The sequence below is a fragment of the Eumetopias jubatus genome, unplaced genomic scaffold, assembly GCF_037043125.1.
Source record: "Eumetopias jubatus isolate StellerSeaLion01/CBP00866 unplaced genomic scaffold, mEumJub1_p1.0 scaffold_1, whole genome shotgun sequence".
NCBI lineage: Eukaryota > Metazoa > Chordata > Mammalia > Carnivora > Otariidae > Eumetopias > Eumetopias jubatus.
This window is the reverse complement of record NW_028274807.1, coordinates 91,667,251-91,693,431: the sequence shown is the minus strand read 5'-3', so window position 1 is coordinate 91,693,431 and position 26,181 is coordinate 91,667,251. Positions and strand designations below refer to the sequence as shown.

The following is a 26,181-nucleotide window of genomic DNA, read 5'->3' as shown; positions in this document are numbered from 1 at the left end:
CACCCAATGCAGGGCTTGAACTAATGACCCCCAAATTAAGAGTTGCCTTCTGTACCGACTGAGTCAGCTAGAAGCCCCAAGATTGGTTTTTTAAAAATATTACTAATTGCTTCTCTGATAAGATAAATTCTTAATTCATTTTTTATTTCCTCTTACCCTAGTGGTTCTGGGGAAGCATTCAAATGGATGCCCGAGCTGGAGAAACTATGTATTTATATGAAAAGGTATGCCTTTTTTTGTCCATTAGTCATTTGTTTTGTGCATTTGATTGTATAAAGATAACACTTCTGTTCGAAAAGAGCGTAGTATAATTGGCCTACTGGTCATCTTTAAGTCATGTTTAAGAGTTTGAAAATAATTGAACAGTTAGTTACTGAGTGATAGTTTGTGTAGATTTAAGTAAAACTCTTCAATGCAGAATTATTTTAATCTAATATATGTCATTCTGTGCTACTTCATAGTGATACTGTTATGAACAATAACACTCCTATCTTCAGAAACTTAGAATCTTAAGGGAAAGATAGATATACATACAACTATGGTGCAGAATATGTGCTATAGTTGAGTAATTATTTTAACTAGCCTCATTCTGAGAGACTCAGGCAGGACTGAAAAGAGTAAAAAGAGTAAAGAGCCAACTTACTAGGTTAACCTTGTAAGGACATTCAAGTTAGACAGCAGGTGAGAGATGGTGTGAAGCTTGAAAGTACATTGAAATAGCAAGTAGTTCAGTGTGGCTTTAGAAAAGAGTATGGGAAAGAAGGCCAACAAATAAAGCTTATGATTTAGGTAGAATCAAGTGGTTTTTAAAATGTTAAAGAATTTGGTAAGTATTGGGAGCCATTGAAGAATATTAAGGGGAGAGATGTCATTAGAAAAATGACTCTAGTAGTAGATTATAGGCAAGGAAAACACAGCCTTCATGCTAGATTGGTGAAGAGTGGTATCATTCACCAAAACATGGCATAAAGGTATAGAAGCAGGCTTTAAGGGAGGATTTTCTTTAGTTGGAGATTTAATTTGAATGGACTAATGAAGATGAGGTGCAGATTTATTGTATTACTATAAAATCTAGATAGGTACTATATTGTCTTCTGAATGCTTTTGTTCTTAGTATAAGGTTCTTAACCATAAAGTTTAAAAACCGCTTAAAATTTCAGGAGAGAGCTTTTAAAGCCAAGTGTTATTTGGCAAATATTGTAGAGCAATATGTCCAGGCACTGTGCTAAATGCTAAGGATATCGTGAACAAACTATGAATGGTCCCTGCCCTCCAGAGTTTAACAGGGGACTAGACAGTAAACAAGCTTACAAATGAATATGTAATGATGATAGAGCTGTGAAGAAACAGAATGAGGTGCTTGGGGTTAGGCAATTACAGTGGTCCCTTGACTGTTGTGTTTTATGAATCTTCTGAATTACCTGGCAGAGTGTGTAGTTGTAAAATTATTGTTCAAAATCCAGATTTTGTCAGACTTGTAAATATATTTTTCTTCTGTTGCTGTCTCAGTATAGAACCAAGGAAGTAAAATTGAGCTTTTGTGCTTTTGATTGCAGGCTAATACTCCTGAGCTCAAGAAATCAGTGTCACTGCTTTCTCTAAATACCCCAAACAGCAATCGCAAAAGACGTCGTTTAAAAGAGACACTTGCTCAGCTTTCAAGAGAGACAGACATGTCACCTTTTCCTCCCCGTAAGCGCCCATCAGCTGAACATTCCCTTTCTATAGCGTCACTTCTAGATATCTCCAACACACCAGAGTCTAGCATTAACTATGGAGGTAATTCACATTTAAAAAAATTGATCATTAAAAGTTAGTGGAATGGAATAATTATTAGAATTTAGATAAATCACTACCACAGCGGGAATATGAAAGGTTCTGACTTTATCACCTTTGTTCTAGCTGAGGAGAAGAGACACATAAAAATGCTTCCATTTAATGATTGCTTACTATATGCTAAGTGCTTTCTATATTTTATTTGTATATCACTCTAGAAAATGGTGGAGCTGTTCAAAGGGCAAATTCTTAACATTAGCAAAACAAGATCACAGAAGGTGTCACATGAATTATGGAGAAAATAGGTACGATGAAATCAGTGGAGGGTGAGCTCAGTTTGTTCTCAAATGATACAGGGAGGCTCTACAATTAACTCTTCTTTCTTGATCATCAATTTTTCGCTCTATTTTTGTTTTTTAATTTGCACACAATATGTTGTGTATTTTAGAGTTAAGAAATAATCAAAACCTCTTGACCCCATGACTCTCTACTTAACTATTTCATTTCTCTCTTTCCTTTTACATGAGTACTCTTCAAAGAATTACCTTGATCTGTTGTGTCATTTCCTTGCTTTTCATTGTCTTCTCCAACCATTCCAATTGAACTTAAGCCCCTACTGCATGAAATTGCTCTTGCTGAGGAGACTGACAGTTTTTTTTTTTTTTTTTAAAGATTTTATTTATTTGTGAGAGAGAGAACATGAGCATGAGCTGGGGGAGGGGGCAGAGGGACAAGCCGACTCCCCACTGAGCCTGGAGCCTGATGTGGGGCTCGTTCTCAGGACCCTGAGATCATGACCTGAGCTGAAGTTAGACGTTTAACCAACTGAGCCACCCAGGTGCCCCGCGACTGACAGTTTTTATGCAGTCAGCAGCATCTAACACATGAATGGCTATTTCTTGCTGGAGATAGTTTTTTTCTCTTAGCTTTTGTACCTCATTTCTCATTCTCCTTTGCCTAACTTCTCCAGCTCTAACTTGAATGTTATTCCTGAGTCATTTCTTCTCCACTGTATTCTCCCAAAGTGGTCTCATTTAATTCCATGGCTTTAGAAACATTCATATGCTGTTGACTCCCCAATGTGTCTTCTTCCCTGTCCAACTACCTACTTAATACTTACTTGTCCATGTCTAATATATATCTGAAACCTAACATAATCAAATTAGAACCCTTGATTTTGATTCTCTCTACCACTCTCTACTCCTTTATCAGCCTTTTCTATAAAATGGATCTCTCTTAGATGATTATGTTGGTCTCCTAAATGGTTTCTCTATATTCATTTTTGCCTTTTTTGTTAAGTTTATTTTTATTTATTTTTTTAAAGATTTTATTTATTTATTTGACAGAGAGATAGAGAGCACAACTGGCAGAGCAGCAGGCATAGTGAGAAGAAGAAGCAGGCTCCCCGCCGAGCAGGGAGCCTGATGCAGGGCTCGATCCCAGGACCCTGGGATCGTGACCTCAGCTGAAGGCAGACACTTAACCTACTGAGCCACCCAGGCGCCCCAGTTTGTTTATTTATTTAAGAAATCTCTATACCCAATGTGGGAATTGAACTCACAACCCTGAGATTAAGAGTCACATGCTCCTCCCACTGAGTCAGCCAGGTGCCCCCATTTTTGCCTTTCTATATGCAGCACTTAGGTCTCCAAAATACATATAAATTAAATCATGCCAGTCCTGTGCCTGAAGTCATTCAGTGGGTTTGTATTACCATAGCTTTCAAGTTTCTATGTGATCCTTTCTCACCTACATCCAACCTCATATGACGATATCATGCTCTCCTGTAATACTCTAAGCTTTAGTCACACTATCTCTGTTATTCTTTGGATATTTCCACTACATTCATACCTCTGGAACTTTATACTTGACCTCTTTGCCTTAAAGAAATCTTACTGGGCTTTCTGCAAAGTTAAGTCCCTGTTCCAGCACTTCTCACTAAACCATTACCTGGTTGTGTCTTCAGTAGTAGTTATCATTGTTAGAAATTATATTTTTTTGTTTGTTTCACCAGAATGTAAGCTTTAAGAGAACAAGAACCTTGTCTAATCCTTTGCTTTGTTCTCAATACCTAGTATAGAGTAGGTACTTACTAAATATTCTTGGAAAGAGTTCAGTGTCTATTTATAGAAGGCCCAGAAAACTGAGGTGGAGTTGAGAAATGAGGGGAACAAGAATATAAATAATACTATACAAATTCATATTTTAAGGGATAGTGAATTGGTCAGTTTGCTTATGAGAATGGAGGAGTAATAATTAAATTGGAAAGGTTAATTGGGGCCCAATATTAGAGGACTTTGAAATCAGACTGGTATGTCTGGACTGCATATTGTCATCAACAAGGAACTTTAGAAACTATTGAGCAGTAGAGTAATTGGTTGAGTAGGTAATTTGTAGTGGATTATTCTGAAGAACGATTAAAAGGAAGACAGTTTAGAGATGGCCAGACCATGAAGTAATCTACAGTGGCTTGGGCCACAAGGTGATAAAGCCCTGAACCAGGGTTGCTAATGGTTGGAAAGGAAAGTAGGAAGCACTGTGGAGATACTGATAGAATGGAGTGACAAGAAGGGAATAAGAGATGACAGCAGAGTATTAAAATAGAAGAATGTTACCTTGGTGAAAATAGGGAGTCCTTATTTTAGAGGAAGATAGTATAGTTTTAGAGACTATTCACGTTAAATTGAGGTACACATGCCCAGTGGGTATTTGGAAAAATTGAACTTGGTGCTTGGGTGGAAAGATTATGATTAGATCCATAGGTGTGAGAATTTATTGGTTCCATAATTGTGATGGACATACTGGGCATGAGATGTTAAGAGCTGATCATAAAGGACTGAAGCTTGAATATGCAGTTTAGGGGACAGGAGAAGAAAATAGACATGACAACTATTCTAATATATTAGGTACTCTATATAGAATCCTCAGTTTGTAGGTCACTGTGTAAACACAATAGTTAAATTGAGTCAATATATGTCAAATTTTTCCTCTTGACATTTGTAATGGCAGAAGCTCTTGGGTCTGGAGAATAGTCTGAAATAATGTACAAGTGGGAAAATCTTTGGTCTGTTAGCTTTAGAAAGCATTCAAACTCTATTGTATACATCATTATTTTAATATTTAAAATTATCATTGAGTAAAATTGATATGCTGGGTCTATATGTTGTTTTTTCATGTCATTGTATATTATACATTTGTTTTCCTATTTAAAAACTTGCCATTAGGAGATTCTGTACAATATGTTAAAGTACTTTAACCATATCTATAGTAAGAAAGTATATCTTAAGCTTTTATGAAAGCTTATGATTTCATTTTTTTGAAATACATATGAAGTATACTAATGTGTCCTCCCACTTTGTGTTGGACTGGATGTTTTATATTATGTTAAAAACTAACAGAATTTGCAGTTGATGTTGTGTTTTGTTGAGGAAGGCTTCCTCTATATATATGATAAGTTTTCTGTTACTATATAATCATAACCTTTTTATTCTTAAACTTAAATATTTTTATATAGTTTTTTCATTTTATTATTTGAGCTTTTTATTTTGAAATAATTTCAGATTGCAAAAAGCTGCAAAAATAGTACAGAGATTCCAGTACTCTTCTCAGAATTCCCAAATGGAAATATTCTGCCATGTTTGCTTTAGCATTCATTCATTCTCTCTCTTTGTCTATATGCACACGTATTCTGCACCGTTGGAGACTAAGTTGCAGATAAGATGTGCCTTTTCTTCTAAATACTTAAATGTGTATTTCCCAAAATAGAGGGAAATTTCTTGTACCACTACAATAGAGGTATTGTAATTAGGAAATTGACATTAATAGTATGACCGACTCTTAATTTTAATCAGTTGTTCTGCTAATACCCTTTTTAGGAAAAGAAAAGAGTTTTTTTTTTTCTGGTCTAAGGTCCAATCCAGGATCATATGTTGTTCTCTCTCTTTTGTGCCTTCTAATCTGGAATAGTTCCTCAACTTTGTTTTTAGTGACGTTGACATTTTTGAAGAGTACAGGCCAGTTATTTAGTATAATGTCTGTCAGTTTGGAGCCATTGATACTTTTGACCATTATTTTTTTCTGGCCTTATCCCATGAGGAAATTTTACTTTAATGAAAATCTAAATGGGTATATTTCTCAGAGTGGATATCCTTCCCCTTTTTTTGTTGTTAAATCTGTACAATGTCTGGTTTTTCATTAAATCTTTCTTCCTTTTTACCTTTTAGAAACACCGAAGTCTTGTACTAAGTCTTCTAAAAATTCTACTCCAGTTCCTTCGAAGCAGTCAGCCAGGTGGCAAGTTGCAAAAGAACTTTATCAAACTGAAAGTAATTACGTAAATATATTGGCCACAATTATTCAGGTAAAAGTTTGTTGCAAAATGATCCCTGTTCCAGTGTTCTTAACTAAAAAATCTAAGAGATACTATTTCTTATAAGAAAGTTATATAAGCATAGAATTTGAACATACGTATTAAAAATGAAAATATATGACAAAAAACTGCTATTAGGGAAATGCCATACTGTAATAGTAGCTTTTATTCTTATAGAAATAGCACCTTCTTTATAGTGACTAAAAAAGAGAAGGATCCTCAGTAGATGATCTTAGAGGGGACCAAGTTTTATTTGATATGGAACTTTGCAGGTTCTCTGTCATGATACTGCATTTATATTTATACGTGGATATGGTAGGTAACTTTTTCTAAAAGTGTGCATTCTAGGAGTCATTGCTTTATTTAGTACTGTATATATGTGAAAAGCAATAGCAATGAAGCATAACAATATGGATGTAATTTTTTTGGTAATCCTTTCATGAGTCAAGTTTCTTAAAGTATGCAGTGGTTAATCATAAATGTTAACTCATTGCTTATCATTAAAATGTTCTGTGAAGTTACTGCTGAAGAAAAAATTCTAATCGATCCTTATAGGATGAGATTGAAGAAGATACTAAGAATAAACTGAAATTCAGAGTTCTAAAAGGCAATATTTAGGACACTATTTTGGCATCTGCAGAAAGAGGGAATAGATTTGTTTTAGGTAATGAAGGAGATTGTCAGGAAAATAAAGTTGATACCATCAAGCTTATCTTTGAATAGAAAAATAATAGGGAGTTTCTGATTGGGGTTAATTTTTAACTGATCTCTATTTGAATTCTTAATATAACTCATTAGTGTTCAATATAATAGCCTTTAGTTGCTTGTGCCATTGATAAAATGCATGGATAAGAAATGGAAAGACTTCTTTCCTGGTATTCATGGAGAGGTTATTCTTCACAGTTAATTTGTTTAGCAGTAGTCAAGGGTTTATGAGGCCCTCTGCTGTAGTAAACTTTACTTGTTTTAACTCAGCTTTGCTCTTCCTCAAGGGAAATCATTCTAGATGAGTTTCTTGTTGAAGTTTTTATAGTCAGCCAAAAATGTAGTCGAGTAGCGGAAAATCCCCTTGGCATATACTGTTCATGTACTTTGGTAGCATTTATTACCCAGAAATGTAAATCCTTTCAGGCCATGTTAAATGCACTGGAGTTTCAGAATTCTAATTTGCATATCAGTTAAACTCACTAAAATGCCTTTTAAAAAACGCCCTTAGAATTATTAGACTGTAGATAGTCTCATACCACTATGCTTACTATAAACTCACCTAAGATTTTATTTAAAAGATTGTGGTCTAAATTCATAATGATGTTCCCTTCAGCTTTATTTTAGGACTGATGTTTTCCCTTCCCCTTTTTTGAAATTGGATTTGGAAAAACTTAATTTAGGCTCCAAATTAAATGAATATCCAGAAGCTTCTTTATTTCATGTAATATGTGGGTGCCTGTTAATATAAATTATTGTGCCAAGTGTTAAAGAGGATTCCTGTTTTAGAGGAGCTTAGACTGGAAGAGGAGATAAAACATGCATACCTAATTATAATACCAAATGGAAGGTTATCAGCATCACGAAGGAGGTTTAGATAAGGTATTTGGAAATATGTGAAGTGAGAGTTTTACTCTTCCAGCTTAGGGAAGGTGTTGGGCTGGAAGTTTCAATGGATTGAACATTGGAAAGAGTATCATAAAGAATAGAAAAATTGAAGTTAATTTTATTTATTTTTAAAGATTTATATATTTTAGGGCGCCTGGGTGGCTCAGTCGTTAAGTGTCTGCCCTTCGGCTAAGGTCATGATCCCAGGGTCCTGGGATTGAGTCCCACATTGGTCTCCCTACTCAGAAGGAAGCCTGCTTCTTCCTCTCCCACTCCCCCTGCTTGTGTTCCTGCTCTCACTGTCTCTCTCTGTCAAATAAATAAATAAAATCTTAAAAAAAAATAAAGATTTATATATTTTAGAGAGGGAGAGAGAGAGAGAGCGTGCATTGTGCATGTGCAAGGGGAGGGGCGGAGGGAGAGGGAGAGAATGTCAGTCAGACTCTGTGCTGAGCCCGATAGGGCTCCATCCCACGACCCTGAGACCATGATGTGAGCTGAAACCAAGAGTTGGATGCTTAACAAATTGAGCTACCCAGGCACCCCTGAAGTGAATTTTAAAGTATGAGTATGATTAGTACATGCAAAAAATATGGGTGGGAAGTGTATTTGAGATTGTGCAAACAGTACAGACAATTGAAGATGTGTATCATTCAAGGTATTATGACTAGTCTAGGGGCGTTAGAGTTTAGGGTGGTTAAGGGGACTTAGAGTAGGGGGTGGGGTTTGGATATAGTGAGATTTGAGGTAAGTCTGCCTATGCCAGACCAGAGTAGGCCTTTGTATAGTATGTTAGGTCATCTGTAATCTAGAGAAGAATTTTTGATGGGAAGGGGAAGATGATATCTGACTTGGATTTTAGAAAGATAACTTGGTTCACTTTGAAGAAAGTATTGGAGAAGGGAAATTGTGGAGGCAAGACCAATTTGAAGGTTATTTCAGCAGTCTTGGTTAGAGATTTTGAGGACCTGAACTTCTTAGGATAAAGTCAGTGAAAATGAAAACAGGATAAATTTGAGAAATGTTGGAAAGGTAGAATCAGAAGTTTTTGGCTATCTAATTTTATATAGCCAAACACAGGAGAACTGCTTTTGGATAGTTTAACATGTCTTAAGACTATTGGGAGTTTTTAATGAACCTTGATGTATTTTGGTTGTCTGAATATTTTTGTTAAAGATTTTTAATTAAATGTTGATAAAGGAATGTTTATAAATGATTACAAATATCTTTGAAACCTCTATTTTGTTTTTTCCCCCCGAATCCTAATCCTTTCCCTTTCCTCAGAAGTTAATTATCATTTGGAATTTTGTGCTTATCATTACCCTTACAGTTTTATCATATATGTGTAGGTGCACAAGCTATGTAAATGTAACCATGTTTCTTTTCTTCTTTCTTACTTCGGTATTTTTAGTTGTTTTTAGCAGGTAGGGTTCATCATAATTGCAGAAATGGAAGGCCTGAAAAATATATTTATTTACAATATATATCTATATGTACATATAAATATTTTGGATAAATAAACTTACAGAATTGTAGTTCTTAAAAATAGTAACAATTCATAATCTTCATTTAGTTCCTTACTCTTTATAATGTATTTTCCTTTTATCTTTTTTGTTGTTTTTTGTTTTGTTTTTTACTTCATCTCCTCCTCCCCTTTGCGCTATTGGCATTCATTTTACTGCCACATATATTAAGACCCCAACAATACATTATTATTTTTAGTTTGAATAGTCAATTGGCTTTTTAAAGTTTTACTTTTTAAATTATCATACAGTGAAATTGACTTTGTACAGTTCTATGAACTTTAACACATGCAAAAATTTGTATAGCCTCTGTTACAATCAGAATATAGGTAATTTCCATACCCCAAAAAAACTCCTGGTACTTCCTATTCCTTTATAAGTCACACCCTTTCCTGATTGCAACTCCTGGTAACCACTGATTTCTTCTTCATCGCTATAATTTTGTCTTTTTAAAAAAAAAAATTTGTCTTTTTTGAGAATGTCCTATGAATGGGATTATAGTTAATATAACCTGTTGGGGCTAGCATTTTGCTAGCCTTTGAGGTTCTTCTAACTTGTCTGCATAGTTTGATCCTTTATATTGCTGAATAGTATACCACTGTATGGATGTACCACAATTTTATCTGATGATCCTTAAAGGACATTTGGGTTATTTCCAGTTTGGGTGATTATAAAAAGAGCTATTATCAACATTTTTGTATAGGTTTTATGTGAACATAAGTTTTCATTGCTCTTGAGTAAACACCCAGAAGTTCTTTAATCATATGGTAAGTAATATTTAACTTTAAGAAACTGTAAAACCCTTTTCCAGAGGGGTTATACAATTTTGGATTTCCACCAGCAATGTGTAAGAGTTCGGGTTGATTACATCCCAACCAGTTTCGATATTATCAGTACTTTTTATTTTAGCCATACAGATGTAATGGTATGTTATGGCCTTAATTTTCATTTCTGTAATGATAAATGATGTTGAATATCTATTCTATCTTTTTTTGTTGAAATAACTGCTCAAGATTTTGCCCATTTTTAATTGAGTTGTTTCCTTCCTGAGTTTTGAGAATTCTTTATATATTTTGAATACTAGTCCTTTGTCAGATATGTGATTTGCAAATATTTTTGTCCTAGTCTTTAGCATGTCTTTTTTTTTTTAAATTAACATATAATGTACTATTTGTTTCAGGGGTACAGGTCTGTAATTCATCAGTCTTACACAATTCACAGTGCTCATCATAGCACATACCCTCCCCAGTGTCCATCACCAGCCACCTCATCCCTCCCACCCCCCCCTCCACTCCAGCAACCCTCAGTTTGTTTCCTGAGATTAAGAGTCTTTTATGGTTTGTCTCCCTCTCTGGTTTCATCTTGTTTCATTTTTCCCTCTCTTCCCCATGATCCTCTGTCTTGTTTCTCAAATTCCTCATATCAGTGAGATCATATGATACTTATCTTTCTCTGATTGACTTATTTCTTAGCATAATACCCTCTAGTTCCATCCACGTCGTTGCAAATGACAAGATTTCATTTTTTTGATGGCTACATAATATTCCATTGTGTGTGTGTGTGTGTGTGTGTGTGTGTGTGTGTGTGTGTCTTCTTTATCCATTCATCTGTTGATGGGCATCTAGGCTCTTTCCATAGTTTGGCTATTGTGGACATTTTAGCATGTCTTTTTATTCTAGGTTGAAAACTTAAATTTTGATGAAGTCTTATCAGTTTTTTTCTTTTATAGTTCATGCTTTTGATTTCATATTTAAAAGCTCTAACCTAAGCTTAAATTACAGGATTTTCTCTTATGTTTTCTTTTAAATGTTTTCATGGTTTTAGCTTTTTGCTTAGGTCTGTGATCCATTTTTAGTTTATTTTTTTGCCTAGGGCAAATGGTGTTTTAGTACCATTTGTTGAATGACTAGCCTTCCACCATCGGATCTGTCAAAAATTACTTGGTCATCTTTGTGTATGTTGGTTTGTGGACATTTTTCTCGTCTATTAATCTTGTATGTTTTTCCATTCACCAATATCACAGTCATGAATACTGCAGCTTTATACTAATGTGTTCTTTGCCTTTACATATAAATTTGTGGAATTAGGTTTTCTTTATCTACAAAAAGTCCTGGGATTTTGATTGACATTGGGTTAAATCCATAAATCAATTTGGGGAAGAATGGACATTTCTTACTGTGTTGAATCTTTCGATCCATGTCTTCATTTATTTAGGTCTTTGACTTCTTTCATTAGCTTTCTATAATTTTCAGCATCATGTACATATTTTATTATATTTATACTAATTTTAATTTTTTATTGTAAGTGTACTGCTTTTTGAATTTTGGTTTCCATTTGTACATTATTGGTATATAGGAATGTGATTGTGTGTGTTGAGAGAGAGAGAGAATGTGCACATCTCTATGCTGACCTATGACCTTGCTAAACTCATTTATTCTAGGTTTTTTCCTTTTATTTTTTTAGATTGATACAAGCAGCAATATAGACATAAACATGTCTTCTAGTTTGAAATCCAGTCTCTTTCTATTAAACTTGGTTTAATACACTACTATGTCAAGACATTTAATACTTATATTAAGTGTATGTCTGGAAATAACTGATTGCTTATTGTCTTCCTTAGTAACCTGAATAGAAAGTAGAAATTACTCTTGTATTCTAACAATTTTAATGATTTGTAGAACTGTGTGATAAACTTTTATTAGATTCTAACAACATTTTATTATAAGAGTATGTATACACACACAGATGTATAAATAAATAGGATAAAATAGAAAATGTTATAAGAAAAAAGGTTTCAAATTTAGGGAGAAGTATTTTTTTAATTACTTTTTTCTTTTCCATCAACATCTCCTCTCTTTTTTTTTTTTAAGATTTTATTTGCAAGAGAGAGAGCAAGAGGGCGCGCACGCACAAGTGGGGTGGGGGGCGGCGGGAGAGGAGAGGCAGAGGGAGAAGCAGACTCCCTGCTGAGCAGGGAACCTGATAAGGGGCTTGATCCCAGTACCCTGGGATCATGACCTGAGCCGAAGGCAGACACTTTACTGACCGAACTACCCAGGCACCCCTCAACATCTCCTCTCTTATCACTGTCTATATGTTTACTTTTTTTCCTTTTCCCACAATCTATCTAAATTAGTCTTTTTTTTTTTTTTTAAACATTTTAGTTATTTCAAGTACCATTGGAAGAGGAAGGACAACGTGGTGGGCCTATCCTTGCACCAGAAGAGATTAAGACTATTTTTGGTAGTATCCCTGATATCTTTGATGTGCACACAAAGATAAAGGTAAATTTTATATGTTAGGTTGGTAGTAATTCTTTTTGGATTGTGTTTATATAATGCTTTTTTCAGGTACTATTGATTGGCTAAATGAGTTTTGTACCTAAAACTTATTCCCTTATTTATTTCTTTGAATCATTTATGTCCCTTTGCTACAATGCCTTATTAATATTTGTTGTTTGCCTGTTTTTTATTTTATTTATTTTTTATGAATCCTGAAAATAAGGAATTAAGCCTTCTCATGTCTTTTCTATAGAGACGTGGTTGCTTTTGCTAATTTTCTTATTTTCTTACTGTTTCTCTCAGGTTGTATATTTTGTTTTGCTTTGGATTGTTTGAAAAACTGAAGCTGAAAGAGACTTAGAGACCATTTTGTTCATTTCTCTACTTCTGGTCAGATAAATACAAAAACCACATAAGACAATGCTATCTTTTTAATGATTTTTCCTTTGATGAAGGGTTTGTGATTTACAGGTATTAGTCTCTCATAGTTAAGTAATTTTGGGGCAGGTTTACCTGAACTCTTAAAAGTAGTTAAGCTTTATTTCCTCTTATTTTTCCTATGAGATGCTTGAGTAAACTGATCAATTTTCTCCTCAGAACACCTCATATTAATGTTTAGTCCATATTCCAATAAAAAGATCAATCTGAATTATAGAATGTTTTCAAACAAGTACATTAAGTTACTTTTGATTTTACTGCACATTATAAACAAATATAAATGATCTATAAGTTAATAAAAATGCAATTTATCAAACATATTTTGTACTTTATCAAAATCCACAATCATATTTCAGTTATTTCTAGATCTAAAGGGAACTCTGAAGGAATCTTTATTTTCTTAAAAAGCTAACAAAGTTTCAGCCTAGTTTATCCTTGTTTCTAGTTAGGTTTCTGAATACTTGAAAAGTATTCTTGGTGTATTTTTTCTTTCATAGGAAACACTGGGAGGCATAAAGGTAGAGTGGGAAGGCAAGTAGGTTTTCAGCTTGATGTTCTACCACTAATTTGTGAATCAGGTTGAATTTGTGTCAGTCATTTAGCCAGTCTGGGTGTGCAAGTGCTCTTCTAATATAAAATGTTATACTTGTTATGTGTACGGGATCATAATCTCAATTGAGAAAAATCATGTTCTCTGATTCACTGGAGCTTTGGAAGTGATTGTCACTCTTTAGTTTTCTCGTGTGTAACATAATTCTTTAAGCTTTTTCTAGAAAGTTGGATTAACAATATTGTAACTACTAGTTGTTTTTTTAGCTGATTTCAGGTTTGTCACACATTTAAAAATTTCAGAGTGTGTGGGGCTCCTGGGTGGCTCAGTTGGTGAAACATCTGACTCTTAGTTTTGGCTCAGGTCATGAATGATCTCAGGGTCATGAGATCGAGTCCCACATTAGGCTCCATGCTCAGAGCAGAGTCTGGTTGAGATTCTCTGGCTCTCCCTCTGCTCCTCCCTTCCTCCCACTGCTTGCACAATCTCCGTCTCTCTCTAAAATAAATAAATAAAATCTTAAAAAAAAAAAGGTTTTCAAAGCCTGTGTTCTTTTCCACGAAACCAATACATGTTGTCAAACATTTGTAAAATCAGGAGTAAAGAAAAGAGGAATAGAAAATACCTATAATTTGGGACGCCTGGGTGGCTTAGTCAGTTAAGTGTCTGCCTTCGGCTCAGGTCATGATCCCAGGGTCCTGGGAATGAGTCCCATATCAGGCTTCTTGCTCAGCCGGGAGCCTGCTTCTGCCTCCACCTCTGCTGCTTCTCCTGCTTGTGCCCTCTCTGACAAATAAATAAATAAAAAAATCTTAAAAAAAAATACCCATAATCTCATCACCCAAATTTAAAAAATTTGTGTATTTTCTTATTTTTCTTATACATAGCAGTTTTTTGTTTTTTGGCTTTTTTAAGATTTTATTTTTAAGTAATCTCTACACCCAATGTGGAGCTTGAACTTAAAACCCCAAGATCAAGAGTTGCACGCTCCAATGACGGAGCCAGCCAGGTGCCCCTCATTGTGGCCTTGGTAAACATTTCCTTAATGATAAATGGTGTTGAGCATCTTTTCACATGCTTATTAGTCATTTTTATATTTGGTAAAATGTGTGTTTACTTCTGTCGCTCATTTTTTGACTGGGTTGTCAGTCTTACTGAATTGCAAGTATTCTCTATAAATGCTAGATACAAGTCCTTTATCAGCTACGTATTTTGTACATATCTCTCTCAGTCTATTGTTGGTCGTCTTTTCATTTTTTTAATGGTGTCTTTTGAAATGCCAAAGCTTTTTTTTTTTTTTTAAAGATTTTATTTATTTGAGAGAGAGAGAATGAGAGATAGAGAGCACGAGAGGGAAGAGGGTCAGAGGGAGAAGCAGACTCCCTGCTGAGCAGGGAGCCCGATGCGGGACTCGATCCCGGGACTCCAGGATCATGACCTGAGCCGAAGGCAGTCGCTTAACCAACTGAGCCACCCAGGTGCCCGAAATGCCACAGCTTTTAATTTTGATGAAGTCCAGTTTATCCATTTTTTCTTTTATGTACTGTGATTTTGCTTTCATATCTAAGAAATTTTGCCTAACTTAAGGTTTTAAAGATTATGTTTTCTTCTAAAAGTTGTATTGTTTTAGCTCTATAGTTAGGTCTATAATCCATTTTGAATTTTTGGGTAAAGTGAGGGTTCATCTTTTTGCATGTGGATATCCAATCCATTTTAAAAATTATATTAATACATTTAAAGCAATAATAACTCATTATGTGGGTAGCATAAATAACATAATCTTTATGGAGAGTAACTAATTTCCAAAGCAGAAATAGTGAGAAGAGTGACACTGTTTTACATTTTTTCTGTCTGGTTTAAGAGAAGACTTTCTCATATCTGCTTCTGAATTCAGTCTTTTGCAGTATCACACATCACGTAGCCTGTGGGAAACTCTGTTGTATGATTTGAGAGAATTAGAGTGGAAAACCAAATAGAGCTTTAGTATTGTAATGAAAATAGTTTTAATCTCATGAATCCCATTAAAAAGATGTCCTGGGGGGCCTGTCGCTGACACTTGGAGAACTTTTGGTTATAAGAGCTTATTGATTAATTTCTACTTTCAAGTCACTTTTAGAATTTCATTTAGGGAATGTGTAATTTCTTGGCATCTCATTTTATCATCTGATTTGTGTTTTATTTTATAATGCTTTTACATGTCTTAATTTTTTATAAATATTTCTTATTTTAGGATGATGATAGAAAAGTTTTATAGATCAGGAATTAGCAAACTACGGTTGATGGACCAAATCCAGTCAGTTTTGGACTTTCGTAGTTTTGCTTGTTTTGGTAAAGAAAGTTTTATTGAAACACAGCCACATTCACTTGCTTATGAATTGTCTGGCTGCTTCCACAGTATAAGGACTTGTACTTGTAACAGAAACCATATGGTCTGCAAGGTTTAAAATATTTACCATCTGGTCCTTTAAGTAAAATTTGCTGACCTGTTAGAGATTACAGTTTCAAATGGCTGATGTTAAGTAAGATGCTTTAGCAGCAAGATTGAAAGTAGTTTTCTGTAATTAATAATGGCAATCAGCTTTATAGTTAATAGGAAAAGATGTTGAGCTGTCATATCAGTTTGGAAAGTTAGGCTTAGTCTTACTGACTTGACACTCTTTATATTTTCTTAACTATTTTTCAAAGGATATTTTCCTTCTAGTCAAAAAGTTGATTCCTTGTTAAGGAGAAAGAATGTGTTATATTAATTGTTTTGCACATCAAATTAAGATACTTTGTAAGGTGCTTCTTTCAAATATTTCAAAAATATTGAAAGATGTTTAAGGGACTGTCAAGTTCAAGCTTAAATGTTTCAATCTGTGCTCTTTTAGGATGATCTTGAAGACCTTATTGTTAATTGGGATGAGAGCAAAAGCATTGGTGACATATTTCTTAAATATGTAAGTATTTTATTTCTTCTTTAGGATTTCAGGTTAAAGCATCATCTCATTAAGTACTCGCAGGGAATGACAGTTACTTGTTTAAATGTGAGAGCTTTCAAAACTTTGATACAGTTGTGTTTGTAAAATATATTGGAAGTGTTCTTCTGAAACATATTTGCTATATATAAGTTAATACTTTCTTGAAACCCCAAGGTCATTGTTAGGAACACTGATTGTCATACTCTGCTGTAATCATTTTATATATGTCAAGTTATTTGCCTGTCACAGATTGATTTTTTTAAAAAATTTTCTGTAATTGAGGTTTTTTTTTTTCTTTATAGTTGATGCCATTTTTTTGCTGTCATTGTGTTTCCTCTGCATAAAAGCTTCTAATGAACTGCCTTTTTTTTTTTTAAACTAGGGTAGGAACCACATAACTTAATTTTATCAAATAAAGTAAATTCATTTTGAAAGAGGTGCTGTGAATAGGGTTTATAAGTGTCTTTCAGTCTCTTTGAATATCATTTATAGATTTCAATTCCTTGAGTTCTGGCACATACTTTTCTGAAACCTTCTCCTAACTTCCATCCTTACCATATAGTCTTACATGTTTTTTTTCTGGTTGGTTGAGAATTCCAAATATGCAGATTATTGTCACATATCTTTTTCTCTTCTTATTTTTGGTCACATCTTTTTTTTTTAGTTTCAGAGGTAGAATTTAGTGATTCGTCAGTTGCGTACAACATCCAGTGCTCATTACTTCAAGTGTCCTTAATGCCCACCACCCAGTTACCCTATCCTCCCACCCACTCCCCTCCAGCAACCCTCAGTTTGTTTCCTGGAGTTAAGAGTCTCTTATGGTTTGCCTCCCTCTCTGTTTTCATCTCATTTTATTTTTTCCTCCCTTCCCCTATGTTGATCTGTTTTGTTTCTTAAATTCCACATGTGAGTGAAATCATGTGGTATCATTCCCTGATTGACTCTTCCACTTAGCATAATACCATATTGTGGTTCCGTCCACGTCATTGCAAATGGCAAGATTTCATTCTTTTTGATAGCTGAGTAATATTTCATTGTATGTATGTGTACCACATGTTCTTCATACATTCATCCCTCAATGGACATCTGGACTCTTTCCATATTTTGGCTATTGTGTCACATATCTTTTTGATACCTGTTAGTCTCCTCAGTTAGCCAAGACGTTTTCCCTTTTTTTGTTGTTGAGATTTTGGGTAATATAATTGATCTTTTAAATGGTGGTTTGGATTCGTCAATAAATAATAGCATGTTCTTGGGTACTAATTACTATATTCTGAACTTACAGAAGTTTTTAAACTTTGTCGTTTTTTTTTTTTAAAGATTTTATTTATTTATTTGAGAGAGAGAGAATGAGAGATAGAGAGCACGAGAGGGAAGAGGGTCCGAGGGAGAAGCAGATTCCCCGCTGAGCAGGGAGCCCGATGCGGGACTCCATCCAGGGACTCCAGGATCATGACCTGAGCCGAAGGCAGTCGCTTAACCAACTGAGCCACCCAGGCGCCCTAAACTTTGTCATGTTTATGTCAATACAATAAGCATTAGTATACTTTCGATTCTGAGTCTTTGCTTTTCAAGTTTTAGGCTATATGTACCAGTTGATGCATTTTGGTTAGCAATTAACTCATTAATGAGAAATTCATAAAATTTCTGTGTTTAACTTAAGAAACTTGTTTTAAATTTCTCTTTTGCATCCAGTATATCAGATTTTGACTATTTATTATTTGGCTTTAAATTTCATTATCTAAGGGTAACATGTATAACAATTAATGTGTTTTTTCTTCTTCTTCCTAGTCAAAAGATTTGGTAAAAACCTACCCTCCCTTTGTAAACTTCTTTGAAATGAGCAAGGAAACAATTATTAAATGTGAAAAACAGAAACCAAGATTTCATGCTTTTCTGAAGGTAACATGTGTTTCTTTCAAATAAAAAATCAGGATAATTTCTGAAGGAGTTCATTTAAATTACGCTTTTAGTAAAAATCTATCCATTGTAAGAACACCTTAATGTTTAATCTGTTAACTTTAGCCAGACCTGAGAGTGGCAGTGATATTAGGCTTCAGAAGATTTAGATAGCAGAGGCCATGAGGGAGCTGAGTGAGTGAAAATGTTGTCTGTAGGTACTCATATTTTTTAAAGTTATACATGTTTTAGTTCTCAAACATTTGTCAGTGTGATTTGGTTTTCCCTTTAGGGATTTTTTTTTTCTTTACCAGTGCTTTATTTTGTTTACTCAGTGGTATCAGCATACTTAATACCTCAAAAACTGTTTTTTCTTGTGAATGGTGTAGACTCAAGAGAAACTTAAGATGGAATTTATACGAGTGTGCAGAGAAACTCACTTTGTGTTTAAGATGCTAATCCTTGAGTGGCCAGGAGGTCAGTTCAGGTCCTGGAAGATTATTTAACCACAGTAATCTTCCAGAGAACAACTGCCACCCCATCTCTTCTATTAGTTCTTTTCAGGGCACTAGTGATAAGGTATAATAAATGTAAGGCGTTTAATCTTTGCAGAAAACCTTTTTTGTTGTTAATTCTTTTCAGATAAACCAAGCTAAACCAGAATGTGGACGGCAGAGCCTTGTTGAACTTCTCATTCGACCAGTACAGAGGTTACCCAGTGTTGCGTTACTTTTAAATGGTACTTGTCTGATCTGTTTTCAGACTACTTTGGATGGTTTTTTTATGGAATTGTTTTGCTCTAAAAATTTTGAAATTCTTTTCATTTTCATAGTTTTCTTAGATTTCAGCATTAAAGTTTATGTCTTACATAGAAAATACCTTTATGGATAATCTTAAAATCACAGATACTATAATAATTAAGTCTCCTAAAATGCTTTATTTGTTACCATATCAATTACATTGACTATTTTTTTAGTTTTGTTTCTCTACCAAAAGCCTTACGTTTATTTCATGGTGTGTCATTAATTCAAAATCAATTTATATCCATGTAAATAAAATTAACCCACAAAAATCACAAGATGAGAGACGATTCATGTCTCAAGTTATTTAGTCCTTTTTTGAATCTTTATAAAATCTGTATACTTGATCTAATGCTTACTTTCTTTCTTAGATTGTGCAGAACACGCTTGAAGCCTGAATCCATTTATTCTGGAGCTTAAAGAGAGTTAATTTTATTTTTTTACATTTAATTTTTATGAATAAATTTTGCCTCTATCAAAAGAAAAGCATATGTATATGCCTTTACATTTAGCTGACTAGTGAATATTTTTAGGACAGGGTCAGTTTTTATATTTTTTAAAATTAAGTATGAAAACTAAATTACAAACAGGAATAAGTCTGTAATAAAGCATTTTGTTCCCCAAACCTTAAGCACAGTATTATGGATAGCAGCAGATAAAGAGGCTAATTTTGTGACTGTTTAATCTATTTTTCTCTTTAAAATATTTTGGGTAATGTATGAGTTGTAGTAATTTAAAAAATTGATCATTTTTGTTGTTTTTAAGATCATCTAATGTAGGTTAGAATAGCTAGTTTATAAGATGATTTCCCCCATCTTTAAAAGCTGTCCTGTTTTTTTAGATTATAAGGAGACTACACAAACAAAGCAGTGTGATTTAACTTTATAAAGCATTTTTTTGGATTATTTACTTCATTATTTTTTATTAAGTATATTTAGAAATCCATCAAATAGTTTCTAAGCCTTTCTCTTATGAGATCGGGTGGACATGGTACTAGGGAACCATCAGATGGAACATGGCATAGGAAGCTTAACCTCTATAGGAGTCAAAGTGTCAGCATGTCATGAACCTCTAAGTTAAACAAAACCTGCCATTTGCAGGTTTCAGGGTTACCGAATGCTCTCTGTTATAGAGCCATGGGTCCCAACATGAAATACAACATATAATGACTTCTCAGCTAATTGAGGATTGTGTGTTTTCATTCAGCACTTTGGAGAGAGCTTGAGGAACCTAAGTGTCCCCAGGCTTTACTAAAAGGGAATTGAGATAGCAGTGTAAGAAAATCTGTACATATCCTGAGAATTTAGTCAATAAAATTGTGGAAACCCTAACAAATGTGTAAGAAGAGAGCTCCTAAGAGAACGTGGAAAAACTTTTTTTGAAGTAAAGCTTAGATAATATCTTTAAAAAATTAAGCAGCCTATATCAAAATGGACAGCATTTTATTTTATTTTTTTAAAAGATTTATTTGAGAGAGAGAGAGAGCATTGGGAGAGGCAGCGGGAGAGGGATAAGCAGACAGGTTGCTGCTGAGCTTCCCAACATGGGGCGTTATTCCAGGACCCTGAGATCATGACCAGAACCGAAGTCAGACACTTAACCAACTGAGCCACCCAGGTGCTCCAAGATGGACAGTATTTTGAAGTCAGATTAAAAAACTATTTTTTTTTTTACTACTGTTTTTCTAATCATGGAAAAAAACCATTTTATCATAACAGATCTTAAGAAGCATACAGCCGAAGAAAATCCTGACAAAAGCACTCTAGAAAAAGCTATTGGATCATTAAAGGAAGTAATGACGTAAGTGCATTATTTCAATTTCTTATTGTTTCCTAGATTAAAATGGAATTGTAGAACAATTAGGAATCATAAATGAAGAAAAAATATCAATGGCAAATTTTTATAAAGTGTTATCTAAATTATTTTTCTAATAGTGTAGTTACACATTAAAATGATGAGAGAAGTATTGTAAGAATACATTGATAAATCAAAAACATTTATTTCTTAAGGTATTAAACTATTATGCATAGAAAGTAACATTGATTTAGAAATTTGGTGATGTTATAAATACTTCTGGACATGTTCTTCATATACCTCCAGGCATAGTGTGTTCTTGTCTTCATTTAAACTACCCAAATGTAACTCAGAAAGTTGACTGTGGTGAAATAAAAAGATAGATTTATAATACTTCTTTCACTTTTACTTTTGATTTTTTGTTTCTTACCTTGAATTTAATGGAGTATAAATTGATAGGGTTGGTTGGAAATGTATTAAAGTATAAACTCTGTAGAATTGACTTGGGTGATTGATTGTTAAACTTAGGCTACTTACTATAGGTCTAACTTGGAGATGTAGCTCTAATCAGAAATGATCTTTTTTTAATTTAAATTCAATTAATTAACATATAGTGTATTAGTTTCGGAGGTAGAGTTCAGTGATTCATCAGTCTTATATAACACCCAGTGCTCATTACAGCACGTGCCCTCCTTAATGCCCAGTTACCCTCCACCTCCCTCCCCTCCAGCAACCCTTAGTTTGTTTCCTATGATTAAGAGTCTCTTATGGTTTGCTTCCCTCTCTATTTTCATCTCATTTTATTTTTTCTCTCCCTTCCCTCCCCTGTGCTCTATTTTGTTTCTTAAATTCCACATATGAGTGAAATCATATGATAAATGTCTTTCTGTGATTGACTTATTTCACTTAGCATAATACCCTCTAATTCCATCCACGTCATTGCAAATGGCAAGATTTCATTTTTTTGATGGCTGAGTAATATTTCATTGTGTGTGTGTGTGTGTGTGTGTGTGTGTGTGTGTGTGTGTGTACTACATCTTTTTTAGGGGTCGTGAGTTCAAGCCCCACGTTGGGTATAGAGATTATTTAAAAATAAATAAGTAAATAAACTTAAATGATCTTTCTTTTATTTATTTTTATTTTTTACATTTTAATTTTTTTTTTAAGATTTTATTTATTTATTTGAGATAGACTGAGTCAGAGCACAAGCAGGGGAAACAACAAAGAGAGAGGAAGAAGCAGGCTCCCCACCGAGCAGGGAGCCTGATGTGGGGCTCCATCCCAGGATCATGACCTGAGCCAAAGGCAGATGCTTAACCAACTGAGACACCCAGGCACCCCAGAAATGATCTTTCTTGATTATTATAATCAGAAATGAAAACTTGCTATTGTTTTGCCTCATGGAGGGTGAGGGCACTTTAACTCTTTGGATATTATGTCATCAACATGTTTAATAGATCTAGTTAAATGATTTCTGAGATTTCCTGAGGTGCTTCTATATGAAACAGAGTTTCTTAAAATACTTAGCTCTAGAGAGAGGGTCCAGCAGCAGAATAATGTTCAAATTAGCAAATAACAGTTTCTGTTTTTGTTTATGTATATTTTATATGTCGATCAGCCAGCCTTCATGCTTTTGCTTTGTTATTTTAGGGCCAGGATAATAGTTTTTTTCAACACTTAATGGTTTAACATACACTGCACGTAATTTACCTTGATCCTTTCAACAAACTGTGAAGTAGACAGCGTTAACTTAATCTTCACAAAAGAGAAAGCTGAAAGGTTATTACTTGCCCAATTTACTTGTTTGGTGTGTAGAGTACTTTACCAGTATTATTTTGATGGGGGGCCATCAGGCCTCTAGGCACCCCCCAACCCTGTTTCTTTATATCTTGACAGTTTTTTAGTTGTTTCAGGAAGAAGGTGTATCCTTTCCTTCTTACTTCATCTTGTATGGAAGCATTAGTCTTAGTTTTTGTTTCAATAAAATGATTAGGATATGACTTGGGAATGACCTACATAAAACCTTAACATTTAGAATTGTTAATGTGAAGTTTGTATAGGTTTACTGTATTTTAGGAAGTATATAGTGAGTATAGTAAAAAAAAAAATAATACAGAAAGAAGATAGTAAAACAATTTTCTGAAGGATTCTATGGAATTTTTTTTAATATAATAGGCTACTTTTAGGAAGTATTTTAACTGATTCAGTTGTCAAAATTAAGATAAACACATGGAAGATCATTTTTTGTGACACGAGATATCTTTGTATGCAGTTTTCATATTGTTTTAAAAGTTGAAGTTTTAAAAGTAAACTTATTAATTTTTCAGCCATATTAATGAAGATAAGAGAAAAACAGAAGCCCAAAAGCAAATTTTTGATGTTGTTTATGAAGTAGATGGATGCCCAGTAAGTATTCATTTTTGATGATTGTCAATTTATTTTCTTTCTTATTATTTAGATTCTATAGTTCTAATATAAACAGAATCTTGGCACCATCTTCTTTTTCTTTCTTTCTTTTCTTTTTTTATTTTTAAAGATTTATTTATTCTGGAGGGTGGGGAGAGGGAGAGGGAGAGAAAGAATCTCAGACAGACTCCCCACTGAGCACAGAGCCCAACATAGGGCTCGATCCCTGATATAATGACCTGAGCCAAAATCAAGCCAAAACCAGATACTTAAACAATTGGGCCACCCAGGCACCCCGGCACCATTTTCTTTTAAATGATAAATTTAAAAAGATTACTACCGAGTGATCTCTTTTACTAATATTTTCAATCTATACAGGCTAATCTTTTGTCTTCTCACCGAAGCTTAGTCCAACGAGTTGAAACAATTTCTCTAGGTGAACACCCCTGTGACAGAGGAGAGCAAGTAACTCTCTTTCTCTTCAATGACTGCCTGGAGGTAAATTTGTACTTAATGTATATAACACTGCTGATTTGTGTGACTTGCCTGAATATTTAAAGCCAAGCCTTGACTGAAGTAGAATATACAAGTTAAAGTAAACTTAATCACTTTTGAGACTTCTTGTTGGTAATACTATTAATAGAATGCTTTTAAGAGAAGGTTTAATACTAAGAAGTATGGTAAATTTTCATGACTTAAAATCCAAGTCAAAATGAAAATTTAGTTTATTTTCATGTTAATAAATGCTTAGGTCAAGAATTTTAGGAACTTTCTGTTTCTATGTATGTTTGTTCAAGATCCACAAAATAATTTGAAATTTAAGTAGATTTTTCAAGCAAAGAGGGAGCCAGTATTTTGTTGAAGAGTAGGATAACTTGATTATTTACTACCATGAATCATGATCCCCCGATTTTTGCTTAAAACAGCAGGTTTTAGGGTGAGTGAGTGGTTAGTATATCAGATGGGGTACAATGATTATAATTTAAAATTCTCATCTCTTAAAGCATTTACCCCATATTCTGTGGGCAAATTGAATCATCTTTGTGTGCTTTTCCAACTCTAATAGTGTATTTTTAAACAATGAAACAGTCTAATGGGAGATATAAAAATGTGTATTTTCCTTTATCTCAGAAAAAAAAAACCTGTGTATTTTGATAAAACAAATATTAGTCAGAAGACTCCTGACATTTCTGTTATTAGGTAACTTGCTTTTGCTTTCATTGAAGTGATTTGATGGGTTTCCTTTTGCTTTAAAGTCTGTACCTCTTTTATCCTTTTCTACTTCTCTTAAAGTGCTGCCCTCTTATATACATTATTATTTAAAGTGTAAAATACAAGGGAATTTTAGAGAACCAACCATGTGCAGTTACAGGTGTAATAAAATCTCACCAAAACTTGATTTGTGTTAAATGCGGAGTTTTGTTTAGTGAGGTTAATAAAAAATCGTCTTTTTATTGGTCAGTAATGTCACAAAAGACAATGAAAATACTACCCATAATTGAAGGTACCCTGAACTGAAAAAGTCATAAAAAATCATGAGGCAGATAATTTTGAACTACTTGTCACCCCCATAAGGAGAATATCAGCCTGCTTTGCTTTGGAGAACAGGGGCTAGGTGAAGTCAATTTCCAGTGGGGTTTTACTGTACATAGTTGCTCAGTACTTCTGTTTATTTGCTTCTCTTAAAAGCCTTTTTTAGGTTTTTCCTCTTGAAGTGCCCAGGTCAACTGGCTTCATTGTCTGTACCTCTTTGCTAATCTATTCTGGGTTTTATCCTCATACTCTTGAGAGAGTTGTGGCTTACTTTAAATTTTTGATCATACATCTTCAAATTCCATGAAGTTTTCTATAACTGCCTCATTGACTTACCTGCCTCTTTAATTCCTGTCATTGGTTATTTCCTGTAGCTTCTGAGTCCCATTATGTGATACTCCGATTCCGCATTTCCTTTACTTTCTTAAATCCACTGACTTTTTGTTCTAGTTTATCTTAGCTCCCTATCTTAGAATCATATTAACTGAAACAGCTCTATCGCCAACATTCAATTTGGACTTCAAGATTTATAATCCTAAACTTTTATTCTTTAGCTTGTTAAAAAAAAAAAATCCTTAGCAAATTTGGAGTGAAGAATATGGTAAAAGTTAGAAACATTTAAAGTGGATAAAATCTATATTGACTTCTCTTAAATTTGACAGTTGATGTTTTACTGAAGCTAAACTAACTGAGGATTTACAGACATATATTCCCTTTTATATTTTATCTGTGTTTTGAGTTTTTACCTTGATGTGCTAGCATTTGTGTCATCAGTATTGGTACTTGTTATTGTTTTTCCTTTTTAAAAATGAACTTTAAAATTATTTGCTTATCCAAATTGATTTAAAAGAATATTCATATTTATGGTGGAAATTATTTAAAGAAACTCTTCATTGCTTATTTTAACTATATTAATGTAAATTAACTTTTAATATTTGATATGTAACATAGATCTGTATCATATTTCTGCTTCAGTGTGAATATGATATTGACTGCCTTTTGATCTTTTCTGATTAGCCAACACAGGGTAGTGCATTTTTAGCCATACTGTGTCATTCATGATGATGACTAATCTCAACTCATTAAGTAACTTATCCTAAGTCATTTTGTGTTAATATCTTTCATTTGATTATTATGACCTCAAAAAAGACATTCTTTTAAAAAGGCAAAATAGTACACTAGGCTTTCATGGAAATGAAAATAATAAATTTAAAAACCTTATAAAATTCACAGAATTCAGTACATAATGAATCACAAGG

General features: G+C 33.9%; 1 protein-coding gene across 2 annotated transcripts in view; it reads left to right on the top strand.

The window, feature by feature from the left end:
• Window positions 1-26,181, top strand: part of ECT2 (epithelial cell transforming 2) — a 56,077-nt gene that overhangs the window by 11,723 nt on the left and 18,173 nt on the right. For both annotated transcript variants that reach the window (XM_028100803.2, XM_028100804.2), the window contains 10 exons: window positions 162-224; window positions 1,557-1,779; window positions 6,000-6,136; window positions 12,426-12,545; window positions 16,401-16,469; window positions 18,282-18,392; window positions 19,032-19,128; window positions 20,908-20,989; window positions 23,311-23,389; window positions 23,768-23,887. In XM_028100803.2, coding sequence (XP_027956604.1) covers window positions 162-224; window positions 1,557-1,779; window positions 6,000-6,136; window positions 12,426-12,545; window positions 16,401-16,469; window positions 18,282-18,392; window positions 19,032-19,128; window positions 20,908-20,989; window positions 23,311-23,389; window positions 23,768-23,887 — 1,101 coding nt within the window. The remainder of the gene's footprint in view (window positions 1-161; window positions 225-1,556; window positions 1,780-5,999; window positions 6,137-12,425; window positions 12,546-16,400; window positions 16,470-18,281; window positions 18,393-19,031; window positions 19,129-20,907; window positions 20,990-23,310; window positions 23,390-23,767; window positions 23,888-26,181) is intronic.